Here is a 13,137-nt window from a genome sequence, read left to right on the forward strand (position 1 = left end):
ATTCCACTTGTACAGGAGAGTTTCATTATTACCCAGGAGTAAAAGCTTTTTTTAAGCAGTATGATGTGGAAAACGTTTTTCTCTCAGTATATATTCATCTTTAATTTTCATTCAGCAATCAACAATAATCAATACTCAACTTTCCACTATTTCTCCCAAACAGACTCAAGATAAATTTCAATTACATTCTTAACATTTATTTTAAAAATATAACTTAGGATCTACCCAGAAGCAAATCACATATATAAATTAACTCATAGAATGTGTATATATAAAGCTATAAATTAACATAAAATGTGGGTAAAGAAAAACATAAAACAGAGAATACAATATTCTTAATATTACTAAAAGAAAAACCCAAAGCATTAAAGAACAAATATAATGTAATTGTGTATAGAAATAAATAGTATATTGAATTGTATTATTTGTAGGTTAGAGTAATGAAGTGTTGTCATCAGGCTTTGTGGTAGTATTATACATGGGATTGAAACTTTAAGATGTCAGGAATGATTTTTACCCTTTGACCTTTGTATAAAATTTCTATCTGGTCTTAACACAATAATATAGCACTTGGGGATAAAGATGCAACCTAGAAGCCCTGCACTCGAGGCCAAGATGGAGAATACCTCCACAGCCACCATGGCCTTCCCTTTGGTGCTGTGGTGGACAGGGAGGAAGGTGACCCAAACACTGCAAAACACAAGCATGCTGAATGTTAGGAACTTGGCTTCATTGAAAGTGTCAGGCAGATTTCTAACCAAGAAAGCCATAATGAAGCTTGCTAGTGCCAGACAGCCAAGGTATCCCAGCACAGAGTAGAAGGCTATAAGTGAGCCCTTGTTGCACATAATGATGATGTGGCCATGTTCAGTGTGAGTATCTCTCTCTACAAAAGGAGGAGATAGTCCCAACCAGAATCCACAGATAATTAGTTGAAAAAGGGAACAGATTGGAATGATGACTTTGTGTGTCCCAAATAGCAGAAGCCATTTAACTCTTCTTCCTGGAATAGTAATGCTAAAGGCCAGAAGTACAGTAATTGTTTTAGCCAAGACCGCAGACACGGCCACAGTGAACAGAATTCCAAAAGTGATCTGCTGCAGGAGACATCTGGCTGTGCTAGGATGTCCGATGAAGAACAATGAGCAGAGAAAACAAAGTGTGAGAGAAATGAGCAGGATGTAGCTGAGAGTGCGGTTATTAGCTTTCACAATGGGAGTGTATTGGTTTTTCACAAAGATTCCTAGAACAAGAACTGACAACATGGATAAAAATAAGGCCATGCAAGCCAATACAATCCCTAATGGGTCTGCATAAGCCAGATATGTCACAACCTTTGGGAAGCAGTGATTTCTCTCTATGTTGGCATATTGACCATCTGGACACTTCACACATTGTGTTAGATCTGAGGTGGAAAAAAATTTTTCAGTGTTACTTCTTTTATTCTGTTTTTCATGTAATCCTTAAATAAAATTTTCAGATGTTACCAAAAGTTGCTTTTTTGCTGATGCACAGCAAATCAATGGACACCATGTATTGAAACCATTTTCTATTATATTTACAGTGACAGGAGAGCCATTAAGTACTCACCAGTAATGGAAGAGTGTTCTACTCATTCTACAATCTCTCCAACATGAACTCTCACATTCATTATTGATCTATGCCATTCCAACAGATAAAATGGAAGTTCAAAATAGTTTTCATATATACTTACTTGATGGCAAAGAATATTGAGGATTTCTTTAAGTGTTTTTCTGACATTGGAAATTCCTCAAACTAGAATTCGCTGTTTATATCTGTACTATATTTTCCAACTTTATTTATTTATATATTTAAGACCTATAGTCTATTTCTCAACCTTTATTTATTTATTTAAGAACTCTAGTCTCGTCTTCCAGTTCACATCTGCATGGAAGAACAGATCCTGTGGTCCAGTTCCTACACCATACCCAGAGACAACTTGACATTCAGGATTTCTGATATCCCCAGGCTCACAGGTGAGTCCCCCAACCCTGCCACAATACCTGGCATAACTAGAACCCCTGGAGAACAGAAGATACAGGACTTCTTCCCCTACCATAAACATATTTTTCTAAAAGTTGGCACCTGCTCCTGGGAGTAGATCCTGTGCTCCAACCCTCAACCTTAATTCACATCCATAATCAACTTGACCCTCTGAGAAATTTTCACAGACTCAGGTTCACAGGTGAGTCCCCAACCCCAACCACAATACCTGCCCTAACTAGGAACCTTTAAGGGTCTCGGATCAGGCTCTCCAGACCACCTCTCATACCCAGAGACAGCCTGACCCAAGTAGGCCCAACATAACCAGGCTCATAGGAAGGATAGGCTTCAGTTGGAGACAACAAGGGCAATTAACATCAGAGATAACTAGATGGCAAGAGGTAAGCACAAGAACATAAGCACCAGAGACCAATGCTATGCAGCAATATCAGGACTCTCACCCTAAGTCCTGCATACCCAATACACCTGAAAAGCAAGAGTCTGATCTAAAATCCCAACATATAAAGAAGAGGGAGAACTTTAAGGAGGACAAAAATAACTTCTTTAAAGAAATATAGGAGACAGAACCGGACAGCTTCTGGGACAGGTGGAGGCACAGAGCTGCTGAGGTAGCACCCTTTGCGGGCCACAGACAGCCTGCCACCATCCGGACCAGAGGACAGGTGTCCGCCTGGCTCGGAAGGCCTCAGCCTCAGGAGCAGCGGGCGCCACCTTGGTTCCGGGACTCCACCGAACTTAGGAAATTAGTCTGAACAGGTGAGAGGGTGCACCACAGAACCAGACAGCTTCTGGGACAGGCGGAGGCACAGAGCCACTGAGGCAGCACCCTTTGCGGGCCACAGACAGCAGGCCACCGTCCAGACCAGAGGACAGGTGTCCCCCTAGCTCGGAAGGCCTCAGCCTCAGAAGCAGCGGGTGCCACCTTGGTTCCGGGACTCCACCGAACTTAGGAATTTAGTCTCCTCAGGTGAGAGTCTGCACCACAGAAGCTGACAGCTTCTGGGAACTGCCAAAGCAACACAGCTTCTGAGAAAGGTCCTGTTTTGGGACTTCTTCTTCGGCCAGGAGGAGGTCCAAACACAAGATATCTGCGCACCTTCCCTGTAAGAAAGCTTGCCAGCAGAGAGTGCTCTGAGCACTGAAACTCAGAGGAGAGAATCTGTCTCCCAGGTCTGCTGAGAGACGGTAACAGAATCACCAGAAGAACAATCTCTAAACAGAGTCAACTATAACAACTAACTCCAGAGATTACCAGATGGCGAAAGGTAAACGTAGGAATCTTACTAACAGGAACCAAGACGACTCACCATCATCAGAACCCAGCACTCCCACTTCACCCAGTCCAGGGCACCCCAACACACCAAAAAACCTAGTCCCAGATTTAAAAGCATATCTCATGATGATGGTAGAGGACATCAAGAAGGACTTTAATAACTCACTTAAAGAAATACAGGAGAACACTGCTAAAGAGTTACAAGTCCTTAGAGAAAAACAGGAAAACACAATCAAACAGGTAGAAGTCCTTACAGAAAAAGAGGAAAAAACATACAAACAGGTGATGGAAATGAACAAAACCATACTAGACCTAAAAAGGGAAGTAGAAACAATAAAGTAAACTCAAAGTGAGGCAACACTGGAGATAGAAACCCTAGGAAAGAAATCTGGAACCATAGATTCGAGCATCAACAACAGAATACAAGAGATGGAAGAGAGAATCTCAGGTGCAGAAGATTCCATAGAGAACATCGGCACAACAATCAAAGAAAATGGAAAATGCAAAAAAATCCTAACTCAAAATATCCAGGAAATCCAGGACACAATGAGAAGACCAAACCTACAGATAATAGGAGTGGATGAGAATGAAGATTTTCAACTCAAAGGACCAGCAAACATCTTCAACAAAATTATTGAAGAAAACTTCCCAAATCTAAAGAAAGAGATGCCCATGAACATACAAGAAGCCTACAGAACTCCAAATAGACTGGACCAGAAAAGAAATTCCTCCGGACACATAATAATCAGAACAACAAATGCACTAAATAAAGATAGAATACTAAAAGCAGTAAGGGAAAAAGGTCAAGTAACATATAAAGGAAAGCCTATCAGAATTACACCAGATTTTTCACCAGAGACTATGAAAGCCAGAAGAGCCTGGACAGATGTTATACAGACACTAAGAGAACACAAATTCCAGCCCAGGCTACTATACCCAACCAAACTCTCAATTATCATAGATGGAGAAACCAAAGTATTCCACAACAAAACCAAATTCACACATTATCTCTCCACGAATCCAGCCCTTCAAAGGATAATAACAGAAGAAAAAAAAACAGTACAAGAACGGGAACAATGCCCTAGAAAAAAAAAAATGAAGGTAATCCCTCAACAAACCTAAAAGAAGACAGCCACAAGAACAGAATGCCAACTTTAACAACAAAAATAACAGGAAGCAACAATTACTTTTCCTTAATATCTCTTAATATCAATGGTCTCAACTCCCCATTAAAAAGACATAGACTAACAAACTGGCTACACAAACAAGACCCAACATTTTGCTGCTTACAGGAAACTCATCTCAGAGAAAAAGATAGACACTACCTCAGAATGAAAGGCTGGAAAACAATTTTCCAAGCAAATGGTATGAAGAAACAAGCTGGAGTAGCCATCCTAATATCTGATAAGATTGACTTCCAACCCAAAGTCATCAAAAAAGACAAGGATGGGAACTTCATTCTCATCAAAGGTAAAATCCTCCAAGAGGTACTATCAATTCTGAATATCTATGCTCCCAATACAAGGGCAGCCACATTCATTAAAGACACTTTAGTAAATCTCAAAGCACACATTGCACCTCACACAGTAAAAGTGGGAGACTTCAACACACCACTTTCAGATCATGGAAACAGAAACTAAACAGGGACACAGTGAAACTAACAGAAGTTATGAAACAAATGGATCTGACAGATATCTACAGACATTTTATTCTAAAACAAAAGGATATACCTTCTTCTCAGCACCTCATGGTACATTCTCCAAAATTGACCACATAATAAGTCACAAAACAGGCCTCAACAAATTCAAAAATATTGAAATTGTCCCATGTATCCTATCAGATCACCATGGACTAAGGCTGATCTTCAATAAGAAAATAAATAATAGAAAGCCAACATTCACGTGGAAACTGAACAACACTCTTCTCAATGATACCTTGATCAAGGAAGGAATAAAGAAAGAAATTAAGGACTTCTTAGGGTTCAATGAAAATGAAGCCACTTCATACCCAAACTTATGAGACACAATGAAAGAATTTCTAAGAGGAAAACTCATAGCTCTGAGTGCCTCCAAAAAGAAACTAGAGAGAGCATACATTAGCAGCTTGACAACACACATAAAAGCTGTAGAACAAAAGGAAGCAAATTCACCCAAGAGGAGTAGATGGCAGGAAATAATCAAACTCAGGGGTGAAATCAACCAAGTTGAAACAAGAAGAACTATTCAGAGAATCAACCAATCGAGGAGCTGGTTCTTTGAGAAAATCAACAAGATAGACAAACCCTTAGCCAGACTCACTAGAGGGCACAGGGAAAGCATTCTAATTAACAAAATCAGAAATGAAAAGGGAGACATAACAACAGATCCTGAAGAAATCCAAAACACCATCAGATCCTTCTACAAAAGGCTATACTCAACAAAACTGGAAAACCTGGACGAAATGGACAAATTTCTGGACAGATACCAGGTACCAAAGTTGAATCAGGATCAAGTTGACCATCTAAACAGTCCCATATCACCTAAAGAAATAGAAGCAGTTATTAATAGTCTCCCAGCCAAAAAAAGCCCAGGACCAGACGGGTTTAGTGCAGAGTTCTATCAGAGCTTCAAAGAAGATCTAATTCCAGTTCTGCACAAACTATTTCACAAAATAGAAGTAGAAGGTACTCTACCCAACTCATTTTATGAAGCCACTATTACTCTGATACCTAAACCACAGAAAGATCCAACAAAGATAGAGAACTTCAGACCAATTTCTCTTATGAATATCGATGCAAAAATCCTCAATAAAATTCTCGCTAGAAAAACAGGAAAACACATCGAAACAGGTGATAGAAATGAACAAAACCATACTAGACCTAAAAAGGGAAGTAGACACAATAAAGAAAACCCAAAGTGAGGCAACGCTGGAGATAGAAACCCTAAGAAAGAAATCTGGAACCATAGATGCCAGCATCAGCAACAGAATACAAGAGATGGAAAAGAGAATCTCAGGTGCAGAAGATTCCATAGAGAACATCGGCACAACAATCAAAGAAAATGAAAAATGCAAAAAGATCCTAACTCAAAACATCCAAGACAGCATTTTCAACAATTGGTGCTGGCACAACTGGTTGTTATCATGTAGAAGAATGCGAATCGATCCATACTTATCTCCTTGTACTAAGGTCAAATCTAAGTGGATCAAGGAACTTCACATAAAACCAGAGACACTGAAACCTATAGAGGAGAAAGTGGGGAAAAGCCTTGAAGATATGGGCACAGGGGAAAAATTCCTGAACAGAACAGCAATGGCTTGTGCTGTAAGATCAAGAATTGACAAATGGGACCTAATGAAACTCCAAAGTTTCTGCAAGGCAAAAGACACCGTCAATAAGACAAAAAGACCACCAACAGATTGGGAAAGGATCTTTACCTATCCTAAATCAGATAGGGGACTAATATCCAACGTATATAAAGAACTCAAGAAGGTGGACTTCAGAAAATCAAATAACCCCATTAAAAAATGGGGCTCAGAACTGAACAAAGAATTCTCACCTGAGGAATACCAAATGGCAGAGAAGCACCTGAAAAACTGTTCAACATCCTTAATCATCAGGGAAATGCAAATCAAAACAACCCTGAGATTCCACCTCACACCAGTCAGAATGGCTAAGATCAAAAATTCAGGTGACAGCAGATGCTGGCGTGGATGTGGAGAAAGAGGAACACTCCTCCATTGTTGGTGGGAGTGCAGGCTTGTACAACCACTCTGGAAATCAGTCTGGCGGTTCCTCAGAAAATTGGACATAGTACTACCGGAGGATCCAGCAATACCTCTCCTGTGCATATATCCAGAAGATGTTGCAACCGGTAAGAAGGACACATGCTCTACTATGTTCATAGCAGCCTTATTTATAATAGCCAGAAGCTGGAAAGAACCCAGATGCCCCTCAACAGAGGAATGGATACAGAAAATGTGGTACATCTACACAATGGAGTACTACTCAGCTATTAAAAAGAATGAATTTATGAAATTCCTAGCCAAATGGATGGACCTGGAGGGCACCATCCTGAGTGAGGTAACACATTCACAAAGGAACTCACACAATATGTACTCACTGATAAGTGGATATTAGCCCAAAACCTAGGATACCCAAGATATAAGATACAATTTCCTAAACACATGAAACTCAAGAAAAATGAAGACTGAAGTGTGGACACTATGCCCCTCCTTAGATTTGGGAACAAAACACCCATGGAAGGAGTTACAGAGACAAAGTTTGGAGCTGAGATGAAAGGATGGTCCATGTAGAGACTGCCATATCCAGGGATCCACCCCATAATCAGCATCCAAACGCTGACACCATTGCATACACTAGCAAGATTTTATTGAAAGGACCCAGATGTAGCTGTCTCTTGTGAGACTATGCCGGGGCCTAGCAAACACAAAAGTGGATGCTCACAGTCAGCTAATGGATGGATCATAGGGCTCCCAATGGAGGAGCTAGAGAAAGTACCCAAGGAGCTAAAGGGATCTGCAACCCTATAGGTGGAACAACATTATGAACTAACCAGTACCCCGGAGCTCTTGACTCTAGCTGCATATGTATCAAAAGATGGCCTAGTCGGCCATCACTGGAAAGAGAGGCCCATTGGACACGCAAACTTTATATGCCCCAGTACAGGGGAACGCCAGGGCCAAAAATGGGGAGTGGGTAGGGGAGTGGGGGTGGGTGGGTATGGGGGACTTTTGGTATAGCATTGGAAATGTAAATGAGCTAATAAAAAATGGAAAGAAAAAAAATAAAAAATAAAATAAAATCCCAAAGCTACTGAAAAGTAAAAAAAAAAAAAAAAACAAAACAAAAAAAAAAAAAAACATGTCAATGGCCTTTCTCTACACAAAGGACAAACAGGCTGAGAAAGAAATTAGGGAAACAACACCCTTCTCAATAGCCACAAATAATATAAAATACCTAGGCGTGACTCTAACTAAGGAAATGAAAGATATGTATGACAAGAACTTCAAGTCACTGAAGAAAGAAATTAAAGAAGATCTCAGAAGATGGAAAGATCTCCCATGCTCATGGATCGGCAGGATCAATATAGTAAAAATGGCTATCTTGCCAAAAGCAATCTACAGATCAATGCAATCCCCATCAAAATTCCAACTCAATTCTTCAACGAATTAGAAAGGGCAATCGGCAGACTCATCTGGAATAACAAAAAACCTAGGATAGCAAAAACTCTTCTCAAGGATAAAAGAACCTCTGGTGGAATCACCATGCCCGACCTAAAGATGTACTACAGAGCAATTGTGATAAAAACTGCATGGTACTGATATAGTGACAGGCAAGTAGACCAATGGAACAGAATTGAAGACCCAGAGATGAACCCACACACCTATGGTCACTTGATCTTTGACAAGGGAGCTAAAACCATCCAGTGGAAAAAAGACAGCATTTTCAACAAATGGTGCTGGCACAACTGGCTGTTATCATGTAGAAGATTTCTAATTGATCCAGTACTATCTCCTTGTACTAAGGTCAAATCTAAGTGGATTAAGGATCTCCACATAAAACCAGAGACACTGAAACTTATAGAGTAGAAATTAGGGAAAAGCCTCGAAGATATGGGTACAGGGGAAAAGTTCCTGAATAGAACAGCAATGGCTTGTACTGTAAGATCGTGAATCGATAAATGGGACCTCATAAAATTGCAAAGCTTCTGCAAGGCAAAAGACACCGTCAATAAGACAAAAAGACCACCAACAGATTGGGAAAGGATCTTTACCTATCCCAAATCGGATAGGGGACTAATACCAGTATATATAAAGAACTCAAAGCAGGTAGACTCCATAAAATCAAATAACCCCATTAAAAAATGGGGCTCAGAACTGAACAAAGATTTCTCACCCGAGGAATACCGAATGGCAGAGAAGCACCTGAAAAAATGTTCAACATCCTTAATCATCTGGGAAATGCAAATCAAAACAACCCTGAGATTCCACCTCACACCAGTCAGAATGGCTAAGATGAAAAATTCAGGTGACAGCAGATGCTGGCGTGGATGTGGAGAAAGAGGAACACTCCTCCATTGTTGGTGGGATTGCAGGCTTGTACAACCACTCTGGAAATCAGTCTGGCGGTTCCTCAGAAAATTGGACATAGTACTACCGGAGGATCCAGCAATACCTCTCCTGGGCATATATCCAGAAGATGTTGCAACCGGTAAGAAGGACACATGCTCTACTATGTTCATAGCAGCCTTATTTATAATAGCCAGAAGCTGGAAAGAACCCAGATGCCCCTCAACAGAGGAATGGATACAGAAAATGTGGTACATTTACACAATGGAGTACTACTCAGCTATTAAAAAGAATGAATTTATGAAATTCCTAGCCAAATGGATGGACCTGGAGGGCATCATCCTGAGTGAGGTAACCCAATCACAAAGAACTCTCACAATATGTACTCATTGTTAAGTGGATATTAGCCCAAAAACTTAAGATACCCAAGATATAAGATATAATTTGCTAAAAACATTAAACTCAAGAGAATGAAGACCAAAGTGTGGACACTTTGCCCCTTCTTAGAATAGGAAACAAAACATCCATGGAAGGAGTTACAGAGACAAAATTTGGAAGTGTGACGAAAGGATGGACCATCTAGTGATTGCCATATCCAGAGATCCATCCCATGATCAGCTTCCAAACGCTGACACCATTGCATACACTAGCAAGATTTTGCTGAAAGGACCCAGATATAGCTGTCTTTTGTGAGACTATGCCGGGGCCTAGCAAACACAGAAGTGGATGCTCACAGTCAGCTATTGGATGGACCACAGGGCCCCCAATGGAGGAACTAGAGAAAGCACCCAAGGAACTAAAGGGAACTGCAACCCTATAGGTGGAACAACAATATGAACTAAGCAGTACCCCCGAGATCTTGACTCTAGCTGCATATGTATCAAAAGATGGCCTAGTCGGCCATCACTGGAAAGAGAGGCCCATTGGACTTGCAAACTTTATATGCCCCAGTACAGGGGAACGCCAGGGCCAAAAGGGGGGAGTGGGTGGGTAGGGGAGTGGGGGTGGGTGGGTATGGGGGACTTTTGGTATAGCATTGGAAATGTAAATGAGCCTAATACCTAATTAAAAAATGGAAAAAAAAAGAAATATAGGATAACAAAGGTAGACAGGTAGAAGCCATTGAAGAGGAAATACATATCCTTTAAAGAAATACAGAAAAACAAAATCAAAAGATGAAGGAATTGGGGGCTGGTGAGATGGCTCAGTGGGTAAGAGCACCCGACTGCTCTTCCGAAGGTCAGGAGTTCAAATCCCAGCAACCACATGGTGGCTCACAACCATCCGTAACGAGATCTGACTCCCTCTTCTGGAGTGTCTGAAGACAGCTACAGTGTACTTACATATAATAAATAAATAAATCTTTAAAAAAAAAAAAAAAAAAAAGATGAAGGAATTGAACAAAGCCATATAGGATTTAAAAATGGAAATAGAAACAATAAAAAAAATCACAAAAGGAGAGAACCATGGAGATGGAAAACCTAGGAAAGAGAGCAGGAGTCACAGATGCAAGATAAGCAATAGAATACAAGGGATAAGACAGAATCTCAGGAGAAGAAGATATCATAGAAGACATTGACACAACAGTCAAAGAAAATGCAAAATGCAAAAGGCTCCTAACTCAAAACATCCAAGAAATCCAGGATGCAATGGAAAGACCAAACCTAAGAATAATAGGTACAGAAGAGAATGAAGATTCCAAACTCAGAGGGCCAGTTAAAATCTTCAACATGATTATGAAAGAAAACTTCCCTAACCTAAAGAAAGAGATGCCCCTAAATATACAAGAAGCCTACAGAAAACCAAACAGATTGGGCCAGGAAAGAAATTCCTCCCATCAGATGAAATTAAAGACTTTTTAGAATTTAAGAAAAATGAAGGCACAGCATACCCAAACTTATGGGACACCATAAAAGCAGTGCTAAGAGGAAAACTCAAAGTTCTGAGTACCTCTGTAAAGAAATTTGGAGATATCACTCACTAGCATTATAACAGCACATATGAAAGCTCTTGAACAAAAAGAAACAAATAGACACAAGAATAGTAGACATCAGGAAATAATCAAATTCAGGGCTGAAATCAACCAGGTAGAAACAAAGAGAACTTTACAAAGTATCAAGAAAACTAGGAACCAGTTTATTCAGAAAAATCAACAAGATAAATCAACCTGTAGCTGACCTAACTAGAGAGCATAAAGACAGTATTCAAATTAACAAAATCAGAAATGAAAAGAGAGACATCACAACAGAAACTGAGGAAATTAAAAAAAATTTTTTTAATCAGATCCTACTACAAAAGCCTATACTCAACCAAATGGGAAAATCTAGATGAAATGAATGATTTTTTTAGACAAGACACCAGGTACAAAGTTAAATCATGATCACATAAACCATATAAGCAGTCCCATAATCCCTAAGGAAATGGAAGCAGTCATTAACAGTCTCCCAACCAAAAAAAAAAAAAAAAAAAAAAGAGGAGCCCAGAGCCAGAGCCAGGTGGTTTAAGTGCAGAACTTTATCACATCTTCAAAGAAGACCTAATACCAATATTTCTCAAATGATTCCACAAAATAAAAGCAGAAGGAACACTACTTAGTTCATTCTATCTAGTCACAGTTATGCTGATACCTAAACCATAGAAAGACTGAACAAAGAAAGAAAACTTCAGACCAATTATCCTTATGAATTTTGATATAAAAAATACTCAATAGAATTTTCACAAACAGAATCAAAGAATACATCAAAATGATCATTCATCATGATCAAGTAGGCATCATCCCATGGATACATGGATGGTTCAGTATTCTGAAATCCATCAATGTAGTTCAGTATATAAACAAACTCAAAGAAAAAGAACATGGTTTTCTCATTAGGTTCTGAAAAAGCATTTGACAAAATAGACTATCCCTTCATGTTAAGTGTAGGCACATACATAAACATAATAAAATCAATATACAGCAAATAGCCAATATCAAATTAAATGGAGAGATTCTTGAAGCAATCCCACTAAAATCATGAATAAGATAAAACTGCCTGCACTCTACCTGGAGGGAAACTTGAAACACTCTCACTAAAATCAGGGAGTAGACAAGGCTGCCCACTCTCTCCATATCCATTCAATATAGTACTCAAAGTTTTAGCCAGAGCAATTAGACAACAAAAAGAGGTCAAGGGGATACAAATTGGAAAGAAAGAAGTCAAGATATCAATATTTGCGAATGATATAATAGTATACATAAGCAACCCTAAATGTTCCATCAGAAAATTTCTATAGCTGATAATCAATTCCAGCAACATGACTGGATGTAAAATTAACTCGACCAATAGACTTACTCTACTCAAAGGATAAAACGGCTGAGAAAAAATTAGGGAAACAACACCTTTCACAATAGTCACAAATAATATAAAATATCTTGGTGTGACTCTAACCACACAAGTGAAAGATCTGTAGACAAGAACTTCAAGTCTCTGAAGTTCTACCTAAAAGGAGAACAAAATAATCACAGAAAGTAGAGGGAGGGAGAGACCTTGTAGGGAGAGAGAAGTGGGAGGGGGAAGGGGGCAGGATCAGCTATTGGAAGAGATAGCAGAGAAGTCCAGAGTATCAAGGAAGGGAATAGATACATGTAGCAATGGGCAGTGGGGAACTGGGGAGAGCCACTAGAAAGTCCTGGACATCAGGGAAGCAAGAGGATCCCAGGACCCAGTCAGGATGACATTAGCTGAAATACCAAACAGAAGGGAGTTAGAACCTGTAGAGACCACAACCAG

General features: G+C 39.7%; 1 protein-coding gene across 2 annotated transcripts in view; it reads right to left on the reverse strand.

Annotated features, from left to right (window-relative positions):
• Window positions 1–488: 488 nt before the first annotated feature.
• Window positions 489–13,137, reverse strand: part of Vmn2r118 (vomeronasal 2, receptor 118) — a 32,407-nt gene continuing 19,758 nt past the window's right edge. The window contains exon 6 of one of the 2 annotated variants that reach the window (XM_017317550.2): window positions 489–1,405. In XM_017317550.2, coding sequence (XP_017173039.1) covers window positions 501–1,405 — 905 coding nt within the window. In that variant the 3' untranslated portion in view covers window positions 489–500. The remainder of the gene's footprint in view (window positions 1,406–13,137) is intronic. The other variant, NM_001104582.1, reaches the window with a different exon arrangement.

The sequence above is a fragment of the Mus musculus genome, chromosome 17 (assembly GCF_000001635.26).
Source record: "Mus musculus strain C57BL/6J chromosome 17, GRCm38.p6 C57BL/6J".
NCBI classification, from domain to species: Eukaryota; Metazoa; Chordata; class Mammalia; order Rodentia; family Muridae; genus Mus; species Mus musculus.